The sequence below is a fragment of the Alexandromys fortis genome, unplaced genomic scaffold (genome assembly GCF_014885135.2).
Source record: "Alexandromys fortis isolate MF-2015 unplaced genomic scaffold, M_Fortis_MF-2015_v1.1 scaffold_0, whole genome shotgun sequence".
Taxonomy (NCBI): domain Eukaryota; kingdom Metazoa; phylum Chordata; class Mammalia; order Rodentia; family Cricetidae; genus Alexandromys; species Alexandromys fortis.
The window spans coordinates 31,746,441-31,772,263 of record NW_026067949.1 but is presented as its reverse complement, the minus strand read 5'-3'; the positions used below and the strand labels follow the sequence as shown (position 1 = coordinate 31,772,263).

Here is a 25,823-nt window from a genome sequence, read left to right as displayed (position 1 = left end):
GAAATTAGAATTGCATTTCTCCGGGTCCTGTTAGAGGCTGGTTCCTGGAGTGTGGGGATAGCGGAAGTGAGGTTCCGCTGGAAATTAGAGGGAAGAGCATCCTCGGGGGAGAAAAGGCCACCTTAGCCTTGTGCCCTGCAGACAACCGCACCTTCTACATCTCAACCACTGTGCCCAAGTTCTGTCCTTTCCTCTTCACGTTTTCAAACTGACAATTGCATCTCCATGAATGATTTCGGACTTTGCAGGCATTTGGGGCTTTGGATTGCATAGTCATGGTCCTCACTATATTGTGGCAGAAGTAGCAGCGCTCTGACGCCCTGGGTACTGTACACCAAACTGGAGTTCAAGCAGGGGAGGGAAAAAAGAGGCACTTTGACAGCCAGAAGACTCGGAGCTCAAGTAACTGCAGGCCAGGGAACCCACACAAACGGACTAGGCATATTGTGCCATTCCAAGAGACACAAGGGACAGTGTTGCCACCTCCGCCAACCTGACCACTCTGATTTCAGGCTCTGGATGCTGACAACCCCTCTGGCTCCCGCCCAAGTCCCACCAGAAGTGGGAGTGAACCGCCGTGGTTTAATTTCAGTCTCCAGCTCAGAGCCAGCTGCGTGGTGCCCTGAGTCAGACACCCGGCCAGGGAGAGCATGTCCCGCGGGGGCGGCTGCAGGTCCGGGTGACGCCAGGGAGCCAGGGGGCGGCGAGGTCACGCGCGGAGACCACACAGGCCAGCCCACGTGTGCGCCAGATTTAAAAGTTGGCGGTGCGCGGTGATGGTCGCTTTGGTGGTTGAGCTCAACAAAAGACACACCAGGGACGGGACGCTGAGGGACAACCAGAACACCCGCACAGCACAGGGTCCCTGGTCGCCAGTCCAGAGCCGCTTGGAAGTGACAGAGATGTCGCGAGCAGCGGGTAGCCGCCTAGGGCTGTCTGGGGGACAAGTGGTCTCGGCATCCCCGCTCCTGTCACTGCTGCTGCTCCTCGCCTGCTTCGTGGACGCCTGCAGAGGTAAGATGCCACCCTTTGCTTTCTGCCTCCTGCATTCCTCAGGCTCTCGCTGCACCGATTTCTCTGCGCTACCTTCCTTGTCTCTTCTCCGGGTTTCTAGAACCCACCTTCCACTGAAGCCATGGTCTGGCGCAGGGCTATGGGACAGCCAGCTGGGGAAGCAGCGGGGATGAACTGCAGACTCCGTAGTGGGAGTTAGGAGAAAACTAAAACATTTCCCCTTTCATCGCAGTTATTGGAGGGAAAAAAAGTTTACTGCTCCCCTTTCCAAGGCGAGGTTGAGTTGGGGTGTGCTCAGCCTCCTGGTAAGCTGGCTGTTGGGTTACATACAGAGTGGAGGAGAGGCGGGGGGCTTACAGGTTTTCAGAAGGATTAGCATTTTGATCACAGAAAGTTGAAGCGATGTTAGGCTTACCGGGTGTCTAGTGATGGGCACCTAAGACTAACAAGGCAGGTGGGAGCTGATGACAACAGGGACTTCCCCCAGCTTGGCTCCCGGGAAACCACAGGAGCAGAAAAACCAGGAAGGTCTGAAGCTCCGAATGAGTGGCAGAGCAAAATGTGTCCCTTGACTGTTCTGTAAAGAAAGTTTAGTTACCAGGCAACCTGGGGGGCTATTCATTCCTGCCTTATTAGGGTCCTTCAAATTCCAAACACTGTCTTGTTCCAAACGTAAATTCTCCAGTTAGGCCCAGGTCAGCAGGCTGTTAATTTTTCAGAAATATTAAGGACTTCACATCACAGCCGCAGAGCGCTTTCGGAGCTCATAGCCTAACGCTCAGTTAGAGACGGAAAGAGACAAATATTCCTTTCCTGGCGAGTTTTTATAGCCTTTGTTTCATCATTTTGATCTTTGTGGCTGAGACACTGAGGAAGAATAGGTTTCCTCATTTAGAAAGCAAGGTAACGGGAACGGTGAGATGGTCCATCTAGTAACGGTGCCTGGTGCCAAGGGTGAAGACCTGAGCTAGATCCCCGGCATCCACAAGTTGTCCTCTGAAGGAAATGAAAGTCCAACAGCAGCCACACAGCAGCATACAAACCTTCTGCAGCCGTGATTCACCAAGACTTAGGAAAGCTAAAGTAGCCTTTTTCTCTTTTAAATATTTTATTGGAAATACTAGAATGACAATTTCATTTACCTTCTCAAGGAAAGAGATAATTATAGCACTTTTTGTTTTGTTTCATCTTTGAAGAAAGAAAGCAGGTTTATTTAATACATTGCAGAGAAATCAGTAGCCTGGAATAGCAGATAAACAGCCTGTAGCCAGGTAATCATAACCTTTATTGGTATTTATTTATTTAACGTATATGGGTGCTTTGTCTGGATGTACGTCTGTGCCTCACGTGTGTGCCTGGTGTCCAGGGAGGTCAGAAGAGGGTGTGGCATCTCCTGGGACTAGAATTAGATAGACAGTTGTGAGCTACTATGAGGGTTCAGGGAATTGAACCCAGGCTCTTGGAAGAACACAGTGCTCTTAGCCATAGTACCAGCCTTAATAACTATAGTTTTAAAAATTGTTTTGTTAGGGGGAAAAAAGCTATGCTTTCATGCATGTTGCATGCAAGGTGCTTGCAGTGGCTTCTGCTGCTGTGGGAAATGACTATCTTAGAGAACTGGGTGGGCTGCAGGTTTCTAGAAAAAAGTAGGTGAGCCGTCAGTTTTATTTCTAAAAGAGCAAATCTGCTGGCTGACCTATCATATCATAAATAACCTTGATATTATTCAAGCAAAAGGCTTCCACCACTGTCGGCAAGTCCCCTGACTGCTTCTCTCTCCCTTCATCCCTTTTCAGACAGGAAAAACAAACAAATTTCATTTCTCTTAAAATGTAGTAGGGTGAGGAGTGGGCAGGATGAATGGCCAGTGTGATTGATCTGCAATTAGTCCCAAGCCCCTAAACATGGGGGTAGGGCCAGGCATAGCATACATAAGCAAGAATTGGCAGTAACCTAACAAGAGCAATCAGTATACAAATGTAACTAGACGTATGGGAGAGAGAGAGAGAGAGAGAGAGAGAGAGAGAGAGAGAGAGAGAGAGAATAAATGCCATAAAGGCAGGAGAAAATAAGTGTCAATAAACATAGTGAAAGGGGGAAAAGTAGCAGAGTACACAAGGGCTGTGAGCTCGTGAGATGATAAAAGCCAGCCAGATGTGCAGGGTAGAAACAGTTAACTCAAAGGACATGTTGGAAGAGGGAGATTTCTCATAAAGAGGAATATACTCTGGGTATCTGCCAGTCATCTGATTAAGCCTGTAGCAATAAGGGATCAAATGGCCAAGACTAACAATGAATGCTTTTCCTACCCAGAACTCCTGTTCATTGACTAATTCTTCGTGCTCCGTTAATAGTCGCTGTTTCTCACACACTAACTGCAGGGAAAGGTTAGCAAGAACAGCATGGGTGCCAGCTTCAAAGTAATCAGATCTGTTTTGGTACACAGTGCTTAAGTAGAAATACGTGAGTGAAAATGAGCAGAAGCTGCCATTTTTATGACCTAGAAGGAAAGAGCGGTGTTGATTTGGAAAATGTGGAGCGTAGTGCAAGTGCCAGCTTCTGCCAGTCCTGACAGTCCACGTCCCAGGTGACAGGGATTGAGCGTACCTTCCGGAGTCGTTCTCGGTGTGGTAACACTGAGAGATGATGAGCCTTTGTGAATTGGGGTTAGTGGGGCACTGGGAGACTAGAAGGGTGTGTTAGTCTGCCTGAGAAGGGATTAAAGGAGTTCCCTTGCGACTCTGGAAGATTGGAGAGTGGGTTGTTATGAGATTGAGACTGGCCCCTCCCTGCCCTCTGGCTGTCTCTCTCATTACACAATCACTCTACCACAGTGGTTCTCAACCTTTGGATCATGACCCCTTTGACAAACCTCAGTCTCCCAAAATATTTACATTGCGATTCATAACAGTAGCAAAATTACAGTTATGAAGTGTCATTGAAAATAATTTTATGGTTGAGGGTGACCACAACATGAGGGACTTTATTAAAGGATCACAGCATCAGGAGGATGAGAACCACTGATCTAACAGATCCTCTATCCACCTTGAGTCTCTCACCAGAGGCTGGAGCTTAGACGCTCAGTTTCCAAAACTGTGAAGCTTCTTTCCTTATAGTTTGCCCAGCAGAAACTGGAATAACACACCAAGGACTTAGGGAAACATCATATCAATTCTAGAAAAGAGGAGAGAAAAGCAATGCTTTAGGTTCTACACCTTCCTTACCCCGAGACTGTACTTCATGTGTTTTGTAGAAGGGCCACAAAGCACCCATTTTTGATTTTGATAGAAGTGGTTAAGCACAATGGCAATTTCTAAGTGGCTCCTGGGAGCCTGGGATTTGGAAGGAGTCAAAGTCCCTATGGTCTCGGTGAGGAAGTCTTGCCTACTGCAGGGTAGCTGAGTTGGAATTTCACTTTGTCCTGAGTTGATAAGGGCTAGGAATGGAAAACTTTATTCTTCACACCAAAATGCTGGGGTTGGAGAGATGGCTGAGTGGTTAAAAACATGTGCTGCTCACGCAGAAGACCTGGGTTCTCTTCCCACGCACTCACATGGGACCTTGCAACTGCCCATGGGATCCAATGCTCTCTTCTGGACTTCTCAGACACAAGGCATGCACATAGTGCACATGCATACATGCAGGCAAACACTCAAACATATAAAATAAAGATGACTAAATCACAGAAGTGCCTGTCAAACAGAGTCTCTCTCAGGAAGATCTCCAGAGACTTTAGACTTTATAAGAAGATGTGATATCACAGATTCATCCTTTCCTGCAGGCAGAAAGAGCTCAGAATACGGCTCATGAGAAAACAGTGCTGTATGTTTGTGGTATGGTGAGAAATGTATCACTGTGTGAAGGGTTTTTCCATGAGAAGGGGTTCCACCAGGTTCTGAATGCAATCAACTCTCTGTATGATGCTTCTAAGTTATTTCTAAAACAACTACCACAGAAAGGACTGGGCATCGTTAGTAAAAGGCCTAGTATGCTCATGGCTGTTGGTTTGAGTCCCAGCACACATACACACATGCATGCTCGTACCAGAATCCGATCAACAGCACAGAAAATGTAGCTAATTGCAACCAATTACTATAACTTAAATAATATGATATGAGGACTAAGGAATGATGTATTTGAAATGTTTATCACAGCTTTTCATATGTTATTGGATTGTTTCCTCTTTCAGGTCAATTGAAAAAGCTGCTATGAGTATTCAGATATGCTTTTATGTAAAGATATGGGTAATTCATTCTTGAAAGTACTATCTCCACTGTGTTATTGGGGTTTCTTTCATAATTATGGTTTTTATGTAAGGTCAAATGCTGACATATCTAGTTGAATTAGCTTAGCAGTAATTTATAGCAAGAAATGACAAATGGATTCTGGAAAGGAGTCGCATAGGAATAACTGATTTGAGAAAAATATAATATAGTAACATTAATGTATTCAAAACTTTATCTTTAGGTGCTCCAATACCAACTCAAAGATTACAGCCAGAGCAAGAACTACAATTGTGGAATAAGGTAAAAAAAATTATCCTTATAAAAATTGGTGAAGATTTCATTCTTCTTTAGAATTACTATGGCAAAGTGAAATAGTGCAATCGAACTTGGGGAAAAAACTGTAATTTTACAAACACTGTGACATCATAATAATTAAGAGTGTTTTCTTCAAATAAAAGAGTCAGATACGGTGAAGCACACCTATAGTTGGGAGACTGAGGCAGGAAGATTCCTGTAAGTTTGAGACTGAACAGAGACACATAATGAGTTTAAGGCCAGCCTGATCTATAGATTCATACATATATGTAGATATATGAACATCAAGATACTATCTCAGGAAATTCTAAAATAGAGAGAAAGGTAAAAGAAAATAATACAGCAAATGGTAAAGCTTAGAAGGCAGAAAAAAGCTTTAAAAACAGAGTAATTATAATCAATATGAACTTGCCAAAATATACCACTTACAGACATGGATTCTCAGATTGAATTTGTATTCTATTAGCTAAAGATTTAGGAATAGTTATTTATTAAGGAGAAAGTGGTGGAGGGATGGGGAAGGGGAGGGATGTTGGGGCTTCAATCAGAACATAACACATGATATATGTAGGTGTGAAATGATCCATCTTTAACATGTCCTCAAGTAAGAGTTCCTTTCTTGTGTCAATGACCAAAGCCCGTTTTTTTCTTACACTGTCAATGTGTCATATGTTTCTCTATAAAAGAAAACTTTTCACTAAAGTGCACACGTCTGCCATTTACCTAGCCAAGGAACTTCTTCTCTTTCTCTGTCTCACTAAGAGGTGTGTCCGTCTTCAACTTCTAGCTTAATCAAATACTTTGTCTGAGTTCATTTGAGATAAGCAATGGTCCTTTTCTTCCTGCTCTCTGTGATGGTGAAGAATTGCATTAGTTAAGTATCTTGATGTTTAGATGTAAGAACTAGTACAAGAGCTCACAGGATCTGGGGGTATAATACCAATGTGGAAGATCATTAACATTTCCTTTGCCTAGAAGAAAGTAATACAACAATATAGTTTAAGATATAATTGGCTCTCTGAATCCATGAGTTAGTTCTACAGCTACAGACTCAACCAACTAGGGGTTGAAAATATTTAGGGCTGAAAAGCTGTAGCCTTTCTAAGTGTACCCAGGCTCTTTCGGTTATCATTTCCCAAACACTTCAGTATAGTGACCTCCCACATAGCGCCCACATGGTGGCACACGCCTTACTCCGAGCACTTGGAAGGCAGAGTCAGGCGGCTCTCAGTGAGTCCTAGGTCAGCCTGGTCTACGTTGCATTCACATTGTGTTGCAGATTACAAATAGTTTAGAGATGACTTAAAGAATACAGGAGAATGTAGACTATATTCAAGTATTACACTGCTTTATATAATGAACTTGAGCGCCCATGGATTTTAGTATTCTCAGGGGTGCTGGAGCCAATCCCTACAGATACTTAGAGACAATTGTGTGTCATCCACAATGGCAACAAAAACCAATAGGTGATAAACACACAGTACATTTATAGAGGGAAAAATAAATTATATTAAAAGCTAAGTATGTGACTAGAAGGAGAGACATCGATGGAACAATTATGTGTTGCAGGTTATTTTTAGGAGCTGTCTGTCGTATGTGTGTGTGTGTGTGTGTGTGTGTGTGTGTGTGTGTGTGTGTGTGTGAGACAGGGTCTCTCACTAGGATCTGGAGTTCACAGGTTAGGCTAAACTGACTGATCAATGAGTCCCGTGATACCTTCTGTCTCTGCTTTCCCAATACTGATTTCAAGCGTGGTGACTTTTTATGTGAGTGTTGGGGGATTCAGCTTAAACCCTTTTGGGACAATTGCTTTGCCCACAGGACTCAGTATAAGTCATTCACCATGATAAAAATACCCAATCTTCCACGAATTAGTCAAAGCAAAGTCCATACTATCAGTGTGGTTTGATTTAGAATAATTCCACTTACTTTTTGAAAGGAACATCTAAATTTAACCTAACATTGACACGAGAAACTAAATGTCTACAAATCCAGATGACATTTTAAACACAGGGAGCTTAAGGGCGAGAACTGCCTGTTCCTACTTATGAAGATGCCTATAAAATGACAACTTGGAAAAGTCATATGAGGACCCAAAAATAAAGGCATGAAGTCCTGGAGTAAAAATTAGGACTTGGAAAGTCCAGCCTTTGACAGCTGCCGTCCCAGGTCTTCCAGCTAATTTCTTATCAAAAAGCCTCTGTGATTCTGCTTGTTCTGCAGGTGTTGGCAAAACCACAGTCTGCCCCCCAAACCACCACACCATGGAGGGCAGCACTCACATAGGAAATTACTTTTGCCCACTTAACTCCCTCAGCGTGGCCGGCAGCAACCTATTCTGCACTCCCGTCCAGACTCCCCAGACAGACAGAACCCAGTCAGTCATGATGACGATCCCTTATAAATTTCTTTTCACCTCAGTTTCCCTTCTTTGTGCTTCTGCTGATGCTTGAACTTCACACCTAAAAAGACACACTTGCAATCTAGCCTCTCCTGTTTTCCTTTCTTCCACTCTGTTTGCTGATTTATTGACTGTGGCATTTGGGGATCCAACCCAGAGAATTCGGCATGTGAGACAAGTGTTCTACTCCCGAGTTATAGCCCCAGCTACACCATTGTCTAAAAAGTCTGTTTCTGGAGGAAGCCAGACCAAAGGCGGAATGAACACACACATAAACAATACTGTGAGTTCGAGAAAGAGAAGAACAGGTTGAAACGGATCCACTGTATTGAGAGACATAAAACCAACACTCTGTACAAAGATGACAAGAGGGGAATTAAAGAGCTAAACATAAAAGATCATAGAGGAATAGGAGAGATGCATGAGGATCAGCGAAAACTCCAACAGAATTTCAGATGCTCCAGCACTTCCTCCCCTGGGAAGAGAGCCCCCAGCAAGTTTTTCACAGGAAGATGCCTAAAGAACTGTGCAAGGAGACTAGCTGCAGTCTGTTTGCAGTAGAAAGAATTAGATGGGACCCAGTGTCTGTCCGTCCCTGGGAAGTGGATCAGCAATAGGTTACTACGCACAGTCTAGAAGGCTATGCAACAGGTAGAGGTCACATAATAGATGCACACTTAGCATCATGGTGAGATCTCTAAGTAGTATATTAAGTAGAAAATAAATGAAAAATCTTAAGGAATTTCCATGCATGCAGGCAAAACAGATTTTACAAGAATATTTACAAATGAAAGGTGCATGCCAAATACATTAGAAGAGTTGTCTATGAGAGGATGGAGTGAGAATAACAGAAGGAGATATTACAAAGAAGGCTGACGATTATATGTGCGTCAAGCTGAGAAATCTTTCTGTCACTAAGCCCTCCCCCACCCCCAACAAAGTACATTAGGTAAGAAGACAAAGAAATGATAAGAACAGGGTACCGAACAGTCTTTAGCAGAACAGATATTCATAAAGTGTCTTAGAAGGGTCTCTGCTCCACTAGGTCATCAAAGAACATGGGGAGAACAGAAAGCAAGGTGAATCATTGAAATAATTCCTACTAATGTACAATATAGAAATGTATTTTAGCATGAAATGATCTCTTTTGGGAATAGCTTTGAAAGAAAGAAAGGTGGCTATGAAAACATTGACCTTCTTTAACAGGAAAGTTAAATAAATTAATAACATGCTCCCAAGTATGGTAGCATGCAATTGTAGTACCAGTATTCAAGAGGCGATTTCAAAGCCATTCTGGGCTACACAGTAAGAGCCTGTAGCTCTTCTCCCAAAGAAAACAAAATCCCAACAACAGTGCACAGAAAGTGACCCGCTAAGAACACAAAAGACAGCTTTTTTTATCTGTTGGAAGCTTTTACATTACAGAGTGGCCCAGACACTGGAAGTATGTGCTTCTCCAGCCATGTGCAAAAGCCTGTCCATTTCCGACAGATTCACCAACGCTGCTAAGCACTGGAGCCGTCAGCTGAGGAAAGCTGGCAAATGCTTACCCAAATGGCGAGGCAGTGAATGCAGCTGCTGTCCCCTTCCCAGTGAACGAGGAAAAAAGACCAGAGCTTTACAATACTCTCCTAATTGGGTTCATTAGGTTTGTGAAGTTTCCGGTGTTTTTATTTAAGCAGCTTGATGCACCAGTGAGCTAGCAGAGGTTCCAGGCTGCCTGTTCCTGTGCACATGCCACTTCACAGATTTGGGGCAGCATGGTTTGCAGGCGGGGAGTGACTGTGACGACATTGTCCTTCTTTTAGAGAAAAACATATTTAAAGGATTTACCATGCTAGCCAAGTGTGGTAGCAGACAATTACTGTACCAGGATTACCCAACAGTCCCCCTGGGTGTGCAGTGGCAGGTTCGATGCCTCTCTGCGCCAATGAACACTTCAGAAGCCATTTCCTCCCAGTCTACCAAAGCAAAGACCGTGTATTTGGAGATGACAGCATTGTGCACCAGTCAATACAGCTTCAGGGAGCATTGTCTTTTCAGCTCACCCTTCAGTTAACTTCTTCTTCTTCTTCTTCTTCTTCTTCTTCTTCTTCTTCTTCTTCTTCTTCTTCTTCTTCTTCTTCTTCTTCTTCTTCTTCTTCTTCTTCTTCTTCTTCTTCTTCTTCTTCTTCTTCTTCTTGCATTTCTGTCTTTCAAAATTCAATTCAAGAACTTTTATTTAATATTTATTCTGATCAAGTTAAAGACAATGTAACTCTTGACTCAAAAGTCTGTGTGTGTGTGTGTGTGTGTGTGTGTGTAAGTGGGAGCAGGTACATGACACAATTTCTAAATATTCCTCACATACCTGTGGCTTGCCAGGTGATGTGTTCTGTGAGCTGTGGCAGATATGAGATCATGCTTTTCTGCACTGGCTTGTGCTCTTTCTATTCCCTAAGCTCAAAAATCTTATATTTCAAGAGGCTGTCAACTTAGAAGCAACAGAGAGCTTAAGAAGTTAAGTTGAGGAGCATAACTACCCCTCTTGGTCTGGTGTGAGAATACAATTTCAATTACGTAGACCAATAAAGAATTCTGTCACAGGAAGGGGCTCTGTGATGTCGTGCCATAAAGAAGATTTAACTGAAACCACTCCAGACACCCCAAGCATTGGTGCTATTAGTTTTTCTGGCCCTGTTTTGAAAGGCCACCAAAGACATCCATGCCATAAACACAGCTTCGGGCTTAACTTGCCAGCACAGCTTTTTATGATTCCTATAAATCGCTGCTTTATTTTATTCTTCTTGTTTATAACAGTCTCTCTAGGTAGTCTAAGCTCGTCTAGAACGTTCGATCCTCCTGCCTCAGCCTCCCAAGTGCTGGGCTCCTAGGCCCGCGCTGTCTGAGGCAGCTTGTGCGCTACAGTGTAAGACCGCTAACATTTTCTCCTTAGGATAAAGGCTGAGAACAGCAGCTGCCAGCCACAGTCGCGTAAGCATTCCTTGGGAGATGGAGACCTGTGGCTTCTGTTGGCCTAAGAGTTTCCCTATATGCTGTGTGTCATGCAGTTATCAGGCTAAGTGAGATGACATCAGAGGCATGTCGAATGCAGATCTGTACAGCAACCAACGGCGTTCCATTTTGAGGTCTTTTTTTTTTTTTTTTTTTTTTTTTTTTTGGTCATGTTGTCAGGTTGCTCAGGCTGAGTGATTTCAGGACTCTTTGCATCAAACACTCTGATGGTCTCTATCAGCTGTTACTGGGGACATAGATCCTAGTGGCTGGGGAGGAATCTTGGACAGCTCCCAATTCTAGGACTTCCTTTCTCTCCCTTTGTTCCTTCACATCCCCCCTTCCGCCTTTCTTCTTTTCCTCCATCTCTTTCTTTCCTTTCTGCAGGGTTTTACTGTGCATCCCAGCCTTCAATCTACTGTGTAGTCCAAGCTGGCATCTAACTTACAGCAATCCCCCTGCCGCAGAGATGGGATCATGGGCATACACTACCACTCTTAGCACCCAGGACTTTCTTATAAGGCTGTAGAGTTGCCTCTTCTCTGAACTCGGGGGTCAAGGCTGCCATGGCTCTTTGATTGCTGTCTGTATATGTGATAACTCCGTGAAGTCTGCTTTATGTTTGGGTCTCTTCTATTTCTAGGGTATAACTTGATGTGGGATGTCCTTCTCTATATGTGTTGCTTTTATTGGTTGATGAATAAAGCTGTATCGGCCAATGGCTTAGCAGACTAAAGCCAGGCAGGAAAAAGAGTGTAAGTGGAATCAGGGGGACGCCATGTAACTACTGACAGACACCAGGTGGAACCTTCCTGATAGGTCACAGCCTCGTGGCAATACATAGATTAATACAAACGGGTTAATTCAAAATGTAAGCACTAGCAAGGAATATGGCTAAGCTATTGGCCAAATAGTATTGTGATTAATATAGTTTCTGTGTGATTATTTGGGTCTGTGCAGTCGGGAAATGAACGAACAGTCTCCTCCACAAAAATAACTGAGGTCTTTGTTTCCTGCAGGTGCATGAAGCTTGCTCATCCTTTCTCTCTATTGACTCCCAAGCTGAGGTAATTTCATCTGGTGGTGTTAACGTAATAACGTGGGCATTGGCTGCTGCTTAAAAACCTCCATTTCTCCCTCAGACGCACTGAGACTTGTCACAGTCGATATTAGTGCATTACCTTCAGGTAATATCAGGACCATGGGCTTCTGTTTGAAAAGGGTAACCTTTTATTTTTAAGTAAAATAAATTTATTATGGAAATCGAGGACTATCAAAATGCTAATTTCAAAATCAAATTGTGCTTTAAAAAAAGCCATACCTACTGCTCTATCCAGAGAGCTGATATCTTGCTCCCGAGTGAGTTTGAAACCCATTGGAACAGTTATTAAAATGCCAGTTTCACTATTGTTATAGATCTAGGACCAGAACCAAGCTTTCTGGGAGGGCTTAGCCAGTGTCCCTGAGTCTCCCACCAGAGCTGAGGCGGATACTGCACAAGGACAGCTGACCAAAGGCTGAACTGCACATGCCCACTCTCCTGCTTCCAGCTACCCGGGAGGTAGCTTTCTTCTTTTCTCATAGGAGGAGGGTGAGGGGAGTGCCAGTCTACCCCCTCTGCAGGGAGACAAGTGTGCTATCTCTATCCAGATTTTACTGGCTGCTGCTGCTTCCGTCTGCAGGTCTGAGTGCAAGGACCCAGACTTCACCTTACTGACTCTGTTTTCGGATTCAGTGCCTCCAGGGTCTTTGACAGAAACGTGTGCACCTCATCCACATCCTCTGGCCCAGGCTAAGTGACCATTTATATGGTTCTCCATAGGGCAGGAGTGGAGATGCAGCCTTGTGTAATGCTGTTTCCCAGCTGCAGAGATTTCCCTGCCAGAAGTTAGAGGCATTTGCGTGGGGTTGGGCAGAGGGCAGGGAACAGTATTTCAAATTCTTGTTTTCAACTCCAATTTTTGCCTTAGTTACTCTCTCTCTGCTGTGAAAAAGCATCCCAACAAACAGCGAGGAGCTAAAAGGTTTATTATATGGCTCATGGCTGGGGGAATACAGTCCGTCAGGGCAGGAGGAGCATGGCGGCAGGAGCTGCAGGCTGACCTGCCGCATTGTATCAGTACACAGGAAGCAGGCAGTGACAGGAAGTGGTGCCAGGCTATAAAACCTCAAGGCCCATCTGCTGTGATTTACTTCCTCCAACCAAAACGCCACCTCCCAAAGGCTCCACAGATTCCCCCAAGTGCCACAAACTGGGGACCCAGTGTTCATACGTGTGAGTCTCTGGGAGACGTATTCAAACCACAAGAAGCACTGTCAGGTGAGTGACGTGTGATAGATATTAGCATGGAAGCCTTTGTGCTGACCTTATAATTCAGGAACAGCATTAGTTTCATATCCACAGTGCCTACTGGATACATTTTTAATCACTTGTTTAAACTTTATCAACATAAACTAACTTAGTCCTTTTCTATTTATGGTATATATGTGTGTGTATGTGTGTATCTGTGTGTGTGTGTGTCTCTCTCTGTATGTGTATGTGTGTAGTGCATGCATATATATATTGTATATATGTATGTATGTGTGCATGTATGTGGACACACTCTATGTGAGGATGTACACTGTACACTGTACTTGTGTGCTATGCATGTGAAGGTTCCAGATTAATGTCAGAAATCATCTTTCATTCCCTTCCCACCTTATTCACTGGAGTAGGGTCTGTCAATCAAACCCAGACCTTGCCTATATGGCCAGTCTTGCTAGCCAGCTCTAGGGATCCCAGCTCCACCTTCTGAGGCTGAAATGGGGCTAACACACCCACCCTGCCTTTGCATAAGATCCAAACTCTGCCCCCACACTCATGCAGCTGTCTCTTTAAGCACTGGGCCATTGCCCCAGCTCCACAAGTTAACTCTTTATTGAACTTCATTTCTGGGCACCTTTTTAAAATTAACTCATTTTTTTTTTTCATTTATTTTACATCCTGACTGCCGTTTCCTCTCCCTTCTCTCCTCTGACTCCCCTCCCCCTCCTCACATCTGCTTCTCTCCTGTCCTCCCCTTAATGGGAAGGCCTCCCATTAACAAGAGCCTGGCAGGTGTGCTGTCTCTGTCATTTACATCTATAACGTTTATAATACATTTCAATACTTTAAATATGAATTCCACATTAACTCTTATTAACAATGTGACTAATTTGAATAGTGTGTCAAGATGTTTTTCCAAATAAAAATTTAAGACCCATAAATACAAGATAAAATATCACCTATCCCATGTATAAAAGTCATTTAAGAATTGTTGAGAACAATGGCTTCTTACAGAGAGGAGCTAGAGCAAATGCATCTATTTTTAAGTGTTTCCTTTCAAACGTCAGTGTTATTGCCAAGTCTCATCTTGGGAATATACCCAAGAGATGCCCTATCATACTACAAAAGTATTTGTTCAACTATGTTCATAGCAGCATTATTTGCAATAGCCAGAACCTGGAAACAACCTAGATGCCCTTCCACGGAAGAATGGATGAAGAAAGTGTGGAATATATACATATTAGAGTACTACTCAGCAGTAAAAAACAATGACTTCTTGAATTTTGCATGCAAATGGATGGAAATAGAAAACACTATCCTGAGTGAGGTAACCCAGACCCAAAAAGATGAACATGAGATGTACTCACTCATAATTGGTTTTTAGCCATAAATAAAGGACATTGAGCCAATGATTCGTTATCCTAGAGAAGCTAAGTAAGAAGGTGAACCCAGCCATGGTTTCTTAAGGAGCGATTACAACCTACGCATGTAAATACAGTCTTCTTTGATTGAAATGCCTCTTTGACATGGGACATAGCTAAGTATTTCCCTTTTGTTATTTTGGATTTTACTGCATTTCCATATGGGCTATTTGAAATAAGAACTTTAGGGCTTTTATTACCAGATTCTCCGGGAGTGGCCTGAAAGGAACAGGCAAGGAAGGGCAGGCCACACTGTGGACTTCCGTCATTCCACTCCCGATAGCCGGGGACTGGGCCTCAGTGGGAGAGCACCAACCCAGCAGGCCTTTATGTGATAACCCCAGCACCATAAAACAACTGAAAAATAGTTAACTCCAAACTATAGAATCAGCAGGCATTGCTGAGACCACCAAGGTGTATCACTAAGTAGAAGGCCACACAGTCAACTACAACTTCCTAAGGTACCGGGCAAGTGACAATCGGGTGGGACCTCATTTCCTCTATACAAAAAGTGCCAATTGCTGTCCTGTGTCCCCTGTTCATACGTTTTCAGAACGGAATGGAAATTATGTGCAGGAGAGTATTTTCTAACGCATTGAAACACCATGTATCCATATGGTCCGTGTTGTGTTAATATATATATCCCAACGATTTACCTGGAAAGCAAACAGACAGCAGGAGGAAGATAAAAGCAGACCTTCAGCACAGTGGCTCTAACTGTGTTTCTGAGCACAGACAGTCCCGCCAGGTCCACTGGGTGAGAATACTGACAGACAACATGGAGCCATCTTTTCTAAACTGAGAGTACCTGCCACCGGAAATTAAACCGGAGCGTTTCCTGCTTTTAATCCTTCCAGGAACTTCCTGCAGTGACGTCACCCCAGATTTCTGGCTGAAGAAACTGAGGTGTAAAGAGATTAAGTAACCAGCCTGCAGTAACACGGTGTGGGGTAGAAATGGGATCCGCACTGTTGTCTAGTTCCAGGCTCTTTCACTTGCACCACGGTCACGCTGCCCCAGCTTTATGTTACTCCAGAAAGGAACCTATAAGGACCCCGTGGCTCACGGGGCGACTCTGCTAGGTCCTGTGCACGGCAGGGTTTGCCCCTGCTTGTCCATTTGTGCCACTCCTTACCACGCCCAGCTGGCTACCAACCACAGGATTCCTGTCCTAATTCTGCGCTCTGATGCTTTGACAAACCTGATCCTGGGACGTGCAGTCAGCAACCTGGAAAGGGAGGCACCCAGATTAGGGGCACCACGCACGACTTCTCGTCCTTCGGTTCCCATTGTTTGAGAGCAATGGCAGGATTTTCAAATTAGCCAGGAATGAGTAATGCTGTGTGAGGCTCACAGCTTTGGCATGCGCACGCACTCCATCACAAGCCGGGAGGGAGGATTAATCCCTTGCTGGCACGACCCAGGTTGTCTTAGTCATAGGGTTCCATGATCTCTCAGCGAGTGTTGAGAGCTATGGAACAGGACCACAGCGAAAGCCTCAATCGGTGCATGGCTGCTGCAAGGAAAGAAAGAGGGTTTTGTTTGTTTGCTTCTTGTACGTGTGCTCAAGTACGCGTGCATACGTGTGTGTGTGTGTGTGTGTGTGTGTGTGTGCGTGTACATGGGAATGCACACCCATGTCCACCCGAGCAGAGGCCATAAGAAGACACCATGCATCTTCCAGCATCCCTCTCCACCGTGTTTGCTGAGATGAGGACCTTATAGAGCCTGAGTTTGTCCCTGTATCTAGACTGATGGGTCAGCACCCTCCCAGGATCTACCTGTTTCCATGCCCAATGCTGGAGAGTTTTGTGAAGGTGCTCGGGATTTGAACTCAAGTCCTCTTGCAGTCCCAGCAAACTCTCTTACCCGCTGAGCCATCGCCCTGGCCCAAGGATGTTTTAGCAGCCAAAAGATTATTTTGAGAGAAATCCATTGACCCCTACAGAGTTTCAGTGGACCACAGTAAGGACCTCTTTGCAGTGCAGATGGAATACACTGTGCTTCCAACATCTTAAACTTCACCCTGTGTGCAGGTGCTAAGAGAAGCCCAGCCCATGTGTCTTCTTGTTTGCCTTAGGCATCCGCTGCACTGAGGGAGTTTTGCCGTGTGGTGACGGAGATCCGCCAGAAGCCTCAGGTAAGACTGAAGTCCTGTAGCCAAACAGCCAACCAAACAAACGTCTTGAAATTCCTCCTCCTTGAAGAAAATATGCCCAATTTAGGAAGCCTGTCAACAGGAGCTAGAAGACTCGCTGACTTGGGACACAAATGTTTCATTTTCTCTGATACCTCATATCTTCATACTGGTAAAGTTCATAATCAGCTAATTAGGAAATCGCGGGTCTCCTTCAAGCATAAAATGTGGTCTGATGGAACAAATTAATGATCATACAGTCTTGTCTCACCCACTCGTACAACTGGGAGACAAGAATGAATTTAAGCTGCTGAATATTGTTATAGCGTAGGACATTAAGAACGGAAAATCAGAGCTGGGGAGAGCATTTGGCTGGCATGCGTGCAGCCTCGGCTTTCACCCCACCAGCGGGAAAAACAAACAAACAAACAAACAAGCAGACACAAGGAAAACCAAACCAGACAACAGAATTATCAATGTCAGTTTGAAAATTCTGATGGCTTCAGTTTCCTGGTTTCTGCTTTGAATTATCTGATTTTTCCAGGAGAGCGCGTTGGCCTAGGTGAAGGCAGATGGAAGCCTGAGAGATCACACACCATTAACCCTCAGTTCTAGCCTGTGCTTCAGGTTGAACAAATCCTAACACCCCCATTAAAGGCGAAAGCCTTGGGTTCCGAATGATGTATTTCATTGCCTCTCAAACCTACCCTACAGTGCAGCCACCAAACCTTCCACAAACAATGACTCAAGGAAAGAAACTGATAGTTTGAAGGCATTGATGTTTTCTGAAATTTCAGATTCGGTGGCAAATTAATCTATTCTTTCTAGTGGTGACGTTCCCCTCCAAAAGTGTAATAAAACGCGTTTTTTTTCTAATTAAGATCAAAGTAATGACAGTAACATCTATCCATTGTCTTTCTTTGGTGCTAAGAGTTTCATTTATGAAACAAAAAAAAGTGATATGAGCCTTAAAACACAGACATTTTAGAGACAAGCGACTACGGGGAAGCTTATGACAGAAAAATAGTTCATAGTTTTATTTAGTCATGACAATTAAAAGTACTCTGATGTTGTCTGCTTATTCGTTTGCTCTGGACACTCCATTATGCAGTTGCATTATAATTTCCCATCCCATCACTGTTAAACATGAGCATGCTTTGAGTTTTTATTCCTATAAGTAATTTTATAGAAAAGATCACTGTCTATTTTTATAAGTAATATTTAATCAAATTTTCATTTATTTTTGGAGCAAAAGATGCTTAATGAACTTGAGTCCTATGTTTGAAATACAACATCATACTTTTGAAATTTTACATCATTCCATAATTTCCAAGTATGTAACATAAAGTTGTATAATGTATGTTATAATGATATATATCTCTTCACTAGGAACAAAATGAGAAAGATAATACTAAGAGGGTAAGGTGATTTTCCTGAATACATATACCCTATAGAAGAACAGAGGAAGCCGCAGCTCTTTGATACGCAACTCTCCTTTCTGTTTTAACAGTTCTTATTTCATTATTCAAAGACAGAGAAGTCGGGAAATTCAAATATTGTGGTAAGTAGTCACTAGCATGTGTTTAAGAGGAAACTAATTTTAAAAAATTATCTAGCATAGCATGAGACTACAACTCACATTTTTTACTCAAAAAGTTATGAATGGGTCTGAAGATGTAGCTCAGTGTCTCCTTCTTTAGTAGCATAAAGGGGAAAGAACTAAGCTTCTATGTGAGTGAATGAATAGAAATCAATATTTACTTTTCATGTCAATAACTGTGTGTGCCTATATTCACCCATTCACAATTCTGTGTCGGACACAACTCTAAATGCCAAATATATGGTAGTAAGTAAAAAAAAAAATTTAAGAGAGGAACCCCTCCTTTATCAATTTGTATTCAATGACCAAAAAAAAAAAAAAAAAGAAGTCTAAGAACAAACAAATAAGTAAAATGAATCATTTGGGGTGATATTAATGGAAGAGAAATGTGGTGTCATCCAAAGACACTTTTAAAAAGAATTATTTCAGAAGACAAGGATCGGTGGCCAGCTGGAAATATCATGTCTTCTCGCTCATTACCGTTAGGTGGATGTTCATTGTGAGAATGTTTTCTCAGAGTACCCAGAAATGAGTAACCCAGGCTTAAGTCACATCAGACTTCTGTGGTTTCGGTGGTCGTTTTTGGTTGTTTGCTTTTGTTATTTCATTTTAGTTTCAGTTTTGTATAGACTTTAAAAATACAAACTGGCTAGGGCTGTAGCATGGTAGGAAGAGTCCTTGCATGCTATAAACAAGGCCGTGGGCTTTATCTTCTGCACCAGAAAAATAAATAAACATAGAAGTTATTTGTCTGAAGTAGTCCTTGTAAGCTTGGGATCCACTACCGTGCACGGTTTAGGGGATGAGAAGGACAAAGTGTCTTAAACATGTCCTGGAAAGGTAAACGTGAACTTGGATTCTATTTGAAGTTTGCACCACACAGAATAAGCTTACATGTGAACAGATGAGGGTTTTAAGTTAGATTAGCTACATAGCAAGCACAGGTTGCATTCATAAGCAGATAATCATCATCTAGGATCTACAGTCATCCATTTGTTAAATGAATTTACTGTTAGCAAGGAAGCTCAGTTCACCCCAGACCTTAAGAAAGTGCAGCTGTATCAGGTGGCTGTGTGTCTCAGCTGCGCTTTCGTTTTCTTCCATACATCTCTTCATTTTTAGAAATGTGTCTTTGTCACCTTTTCTGTTACCAGCAGCACATTGTCATCTTTCTGTCCCCTCTTGTCTTGTTCTTGTTCCATTTTAAATATTTGGCTTATAAAGGAGATTTCCAGGTGTGTGTGCTATACGTACCCAGATAGCAATGTTTGTAAGGGAAAACTGATACTGGCAAGTTGCCTTCGTTTGGACCAAATTATTTTGAGTAAGAGTAGAAGATGATAGACGGCTTTCTGCCCCCCCCCCCCGAGAGGCATCTGGGGATGCACCTGTTGCCGCTGTAGCTGATCTGAGGCCCTCAGCAAAATGCTTCTTCAAATAACAACAAAGAGCTTAGTGTAGGACTAGCAACCTGCCCCACCTCTTGGTTTATGGACTAGAAAATTCTATCCCACTCCTTGGTTTATTTACTGCAGCTCTTTAAATGGCTTCCAACAGTCTGTCGGGTAATATCTTTAATCTCCCTTTTTTGGTCCTCTGGTCTTGGGCAAGAATAGTGGGTAAAAAGCAGACAGACAGACAGACAGACAGACAGACAGACAGACAGGAAAGTGTCGTACTACCCAATGCTGAAGAGCCTGGTGCTCATCGTGTGTGTTCATGTCCTCAGTCGTCTGTCGTGCATCCGTTGCTGCAGCTCGTTCCTCAGCTCCATGAGAGAAGAATGAAGAGATTCAAGGTGGGCATCTGGAACACAAAGTGCATGCTGGCTTTGCCACTCGGGGGCAGCCCCTTCTGCTAACTGCAGCGCTGGTCTTTTGTAAGCTACCCTTCTTCAGGGTGAGGCCCTCACATCGGCTTTCTGTCACAATGACAGTGTGTCGGAGAAAACATGGCTTCAATGGAGTATTTGGGCTCAACAAGTTAGAGGTTTCAGTCTTTGGTCAACTTGATAAACCGCATCGCTTTCTACCTGTGGGGAAGTGGTTGTGGTGAAGGTGTTCAGTTGACCAAAGCCTCTCACTCTGCGGTGACCGGGGTGGGGGAGGAAGAGGTTAGTGTCCCCATTCTCTTCAAGTTGAATGCATGCAGGGACATAATGTCCTTCTACTAGCTTTGCCTTGGAAAGATCCCACTACCTCTCAATGGGACCACAGGCTGATGACCAAGCGCAAGGCCTTTGGGAGACATTGCACATCCGAACCATCACATGCTTGGTTAACCTGCACAATCGCGTTGTGCAATCTTTTTTTCTCTCCATGTTCTGGCCCCTTCTAGCTCGAGCCCTGGACATTGAGGAAAACTTGGGTGACCTCCCATGTCACTCTCATTGAGAAAATGTTTTCCTGATTTAAGAAATGGAACTTCTGGGTGTTTGGTCTTTAGGGAGGAATTGACAATCCAATCAAGTAAAATTTATTACCCCTGTGTTCTTGCTGACAAATAGCCAGGGTGGTATAATTATTTTTTTTGTCCAAGTGTTAAAACATTGATAAGAATAAGGATCGTAAACATACACATCATAAAACAAATGTCAATGTTTCATTTTTCCCATGAATAGCAAAAATAGTACTAAATCTAGTACTAATGTGTAAGGTGACTATAACTAAGCTAACACACTGTTAACTAGTACTAATGTGTAAGGTGACTATAACTAAGCTAACACACTGTTAACTAGTACTAATGTGTAAGGTGACTATAAGCTAACACACTGTTAACTAGTACTAATGGGTAAGGTGACTATAACTAAGTTAACATACTGTTAACTAGAAACTGGGACTTTTCAGGGTCAGTGAATAATAATCCTGACACTTTTCATGTTGGAAGTCCTGGGTAGCATTTTAAAGCGAGACTTTGTATTTTGGGTCTAGTATTACCACCTTTGATTTATTGGGAGCCTGGCTGGGCTTTTGCAGGTTCTGAGAACTCAAGCTAACAAAAGGGAAGTTAGATAAGTGTCCATGAGTTGTCTAGTATGAGAAGTGACCATGCAGTTCACTGACCCTTAGTCTGGGCAAAACAAACAAACAAGAATGTCTTCATTGTGATATTCCCTTTATGGTTTAATGATGGTTACTTTCATTATTATATGGTTACCATTACATATTTAAAAGCTGAATTTGGGTCTGCTGTTTTCTTAACTTTGATGCTGATTATTTTTAAACTCTTTATAACGCACGTTTTAAAAAAGCATGCCATTAGATGAGTAAATGCCCCAGAATTTATGTTTTATATGATCATTATTTCCTCCCAAAGTTATTCACAATTTTAGCTTCAGTTGAATACTGCTATCTGCTGCTAACTTTCAAGAGATATCTAACAGGGGATTTAATGACACCTTAAATATGTAGAATTCTCAAGGCTGGGACTAAAGCGCGATGGTAGAGCACCAGCCTGGCATGTGGGAGGCCCTAGGTTCAATTCCAGTGCCCTCCACCCCCAAGTGGTAGAATTCTCAGACTGAAGAAGAAAGTCAATTGTCATCAAGTTTTCTAGACATAAATGCACACTTTAAAAGTTTGACTTTATTTCCTACAATGTCTGTATCAACCAGCGATAATTATTTTGCCTACATCATTTCAGTCTCACGAGTTACACAGGAAAGGTTGAGTGGTATTCATTACTATGTCCCGTTAGCACATGGCTCCCTTTTCTGGCTTGAGCGAGACTATGGTCGTTGCAGACAGCTATCTGATTAGTCCCCTTTTTATCTCTCCTTTCCTAAGTATTTCAGCTTTTGAGGACTCCGTCTCTGATGACAGCATCCTGAAAACCTTTGCTTTGGTGTTGCATTTGAATGTTTTAAGTGATTAATATATTTAATTTTCATTGTGCCCTCTTTAAATCTTGAATATACACAGGACCTGCTTTTAGACAAGTACCTTAACACAGAGTTTCTGCACATACATTTTAAATACCAATGATTCAACCTTAAGTAATTTGAGGAGTATAATAAAAATAAGAATTAAGTACAAATATTGGGAATTAGAGATAGATTTTCTGTAAATCAAGGATTTTTTAACTTAAATACAAATGAGTCGTTTCTTAAAATAAAGAATATAACTCTTCTTATAAGAAAAGAGTTTTGAATGATAAATTTATTGATCTCCATGAATTATTAATGCAAACAGGACACTACAAGTCAATTATAAAGAAACTATAAAATGTTAAATTTTCTTTCCATAGTTTAGGATGGCGTCTTAAGTAACGCTATGTAATATGCCTGTATTACAGCTGTTCCTTTTTGGCACTTTTTATTATTGTTCTGCACATGCAATAATATTAAGACAACCTCTTTCAAGGCATTGGCTAAAGCTGCCCCTCGAGTTCCATGTAGAAGTATTCTATTCTTGCTGTAACGGCAATTCCAGCTGTATTTTCCCTGTTCGTGTCACCACATCTAACACTTCTGTTAAAGGGAGTATTTTATTCTAGAACAATGTCAAAAAGAGACTTTTAAATACGTCGTACCTGACATTTTCTTTCTATTTATTGATGAATGTACATATACTTGACAAAATTTTTAAAAGAAAATCTATGAAGAATGTATTTTTAAATACACCATTCTGGGGATACTGGAGGCTGTCGAAATGGTTCAGGTGTAAACGTAAGAGCTCTCTATGGCATGAAGACTCTACTCAAGCCTTTGGTACCTTTCGTTGAGTTGGAAAACTTAAAATAATATTGAACTTCGCTACACATTTGTTTTAGTGTTATTTAATTTGTTATGCCATCCTTATTTCTTTCAGGAAGAGTTCCGGAGTCCTTTTGCTGGTCAAAGCAGGGGATTCTTTTTATTCAGGGTATGTATATATGGCATTTTATGATCAACATAAATGAAAATTAACAAAGTATTTTAAATGTATGTTCACCGAATTAACTTGTCTTAATGAAGTCTTGCAGTGAACTTATAGACACTTGATTTGATTTTATTCCTCACACTACCCTGTTTTTGGAACCAGAGCGTCTCTGATCTCCCTTCCACTACCCCATGTGTAAATGCTCCAATAGCATTCATTACTTCACAGCTTAATCTCATGATATTTTATGTAAAGGAAACAAAAGCCAAGGAATTGGTTATTAGAGTTTTGATCCAATAGGTTGCAAGAGTTGTGACTATGCTTACAAACTGTTAAAAATTCGATAATAATAAAAACTACAAGTAGAAATAGTTTTGTGACCAGGTTTATCATTTTGCATTTGTATATAAATCTACTTCTAAATAGCCATGTTTTCTGCATGCTTCTTAACGCACAACCAGAAAGTTAGATATGTAATAAATGTATTCAACAACTGTTTCCTGGACTTCTAATAGGTATTAGGGAAGGTATTAATAGATGGGAATGAAAAGATAGAGCACATACTACTCTTACAGAGTTCAGTTCCCAGCATTTGCTTCCGGAAGCTCACAGCCTGTAACTGCAGCTCCGGGGCATCTAGAGCTCTGCCCTGACCTCTGTGGGCACCTGCATCCACACGTACACCAACACATATATGTGATTTACGGTAAAAGAAAATATCTTAAAAGAAGGTACACTGTTGGTGGAGGTTTCTGTCCTGCCTGGCCCCTCAGCTGTTCAGTCCCAAAGAAACACACAGAGGTCTACAATAATTATAAACTTGTTGGCCCAGTAGCTCAGACTTTCTTATAAAGTCATCCCTTGGTATCTAAGGAGGATTGTTTTAAAAAACCAAAATCAGAGGATACTCAAGTCCTTTGTATTAAATGATGTGTTATTTGTATACATCCTACCACATCCTCTGTAAGTCTGCTTTAGATGAGAGTTGGGACACACATCTTACCTGGGGACTGGAGGTGACACAGAGATGGCTTTACGTGTGAGCACCAGAGATTAGACAGGATGTATTTAATGAAACATTTAGCTGAAAATTTTCAACTTCATCCTGAGGCCCAAGGTCGTGTTCCTGTGGGAAAATTTACGTCAGCATTGGAGAATGGACTGGACTGGATTGCAGGACTGGATTGACAGCAAGAGTATACAAAATGAAACACCGTGATTTTGGAGAGTTAGCATTGGTTTGCATCAAAATGAAATTTGAGAGCATTTCTTATCGAATGTTGGTTCCCTATATGCAAAACAGAGTAGTTTCTAATTCATCATGGTCCTGGCAGCTTTAGCAGTGTCTCAGAACTTGGTAAAAAAAATAGATTTCCAAGTTCCACCTCGGACTTAGTAAATCAGAAACTGTAGGTGTCAGGTCCAACGAGCCCTTTTCTGTTCTGTCCGTAGCTTGTTGGGTCACCTCACTGTACCCTCCTTTATATTATTAGGCTTCTTTCATTGGCAATTATCTCACCTCATTAGTTACAATTTCTTTCCGATCTATTATTTTGCAGCCACGCAATGGGAAGAGGTCAACAGGTTTCATTTAAAATGGTATGTGTTCCAAAAATAAATAAATAAATAAATAAATAAATAAATATGAAACAGCATGTGTTTCACAACTGAACTCAACTTGGAAGATTCTGTTTGTCACAAATTAAACCATACTCATATATGCTTCTATTGTTCAATTGCATATATACACTAACATTATATATAAAATGTCAATTGTAGGGGCAATGCAGGCTTTAGGAATGGGAAGTACTGGTATTTCAGGGTTAGATTTGCTTTGATCCTAGTATTCCTTGGTCTATGACACAAGTCATCCAAAGAGATTTTTGGAGATGATGCCCCCGTCATTGTTTATTGTGCATGTCATAAAATGTCAGGGATTTCATTCCTATTCTGTTAGTTAGCTCCACCGGAGCAGGCCGGGGATTCACTGTCAGGTACATCTGTCTTCCAACTAACTCATACTCAAAAAAATGTTTATAAATCTAGGGTTGCAGGGCTGGAGAGATGGCTCAGAGGTTAAGAGCATTGCCTGCTCTTCCAAAGGTCCTGAGTTCAATTCCCAGCAACCACATGGTGGCTCATGACCATCTGGACCATCTGTAATACCCTCTTCTGGCCTGCAGGCATACACACAGACAGAATATTGTATACATAATAAATAAATATTTAAAAAGAAAAAGAAAAAAAAATCTAGGATTGCAGCTCAGTGGGTAGGGTGGTGGCTGACATGCACGAAACCACAAAAGTGGCGGGTGTTGCTGGGTCCTGAAGTAGGTTGATTTCCAATCTTCTGAGAAACCGCCATACTGATTTCCAGAGTGGTTGTACAAGTTTGCATTCCCACCAGCAATGGTGGAATGTTCCTCTTACTCCACATCCTCTCCAGAATATGCTATCATTGGTGATTTTTTTTTATCTTAGCCATTCTGCCTGATATAAGATGGTATCTCAAGAGTCATTATACATTTCCCCAATGGCTAAGGATGTTGAA

At 42.3% G+C, this 25,823-nt stretch overlaps 1 protein-coding gene across 2 annotated transcripts in view; it reads left to right on the top strand.

Annotated features, from left to right (window-relative positions):
• The first annotated feature begins 550 nt into the window (after positions 1-550).
• Nmu (neuromedin U) overlaps positions 551-25,823 on the top strand; it is a 28,035-nt gene continuing 2,762 nt past the window's right edge. Inside the window, exons 1-9 of one of the 2 annotated variants that reach the window (XM_050150162.1) lie at positions 551-1,014; positions 5,482-5,540; positions 11,970-12,017; positions 16,757-16,816; positions 18,203-18,232; positions 18,324-18,374; positions 20,143-20,211; positions 23,222-23,275; positions 24,832-24,871. In XM_050150162.1, the coding sequence (XP_050006119.1) occupies positions 777-1,014; positions 5,482-5,540; positions 11,970-12,017; positions 16,757-16,816; positions 18,203-18,232; positions 18,324-18,374; positions 20,143-20,211; positions 23,222-23,275; positions 24,832-24,867 (645 nt within the window). In that variant the 5' untranslated portion in view covers positions 551-776 and the 3' untranslated portion in view covers positions 24,868-24,871. The remainder of the gene's footprint in view (positions 1,015-5,481; positions 5,541-11,969; positions 12,018-16,756; positions 16,817-18,202; positions 18,233-18,323; positions 18,375-20,142; positions 20,212-23,221; positions 23,276-24,831; positions 24,872-25,823) is intronic. The other variant, XM_050150163.1, reaches the window with a different exon arrangement.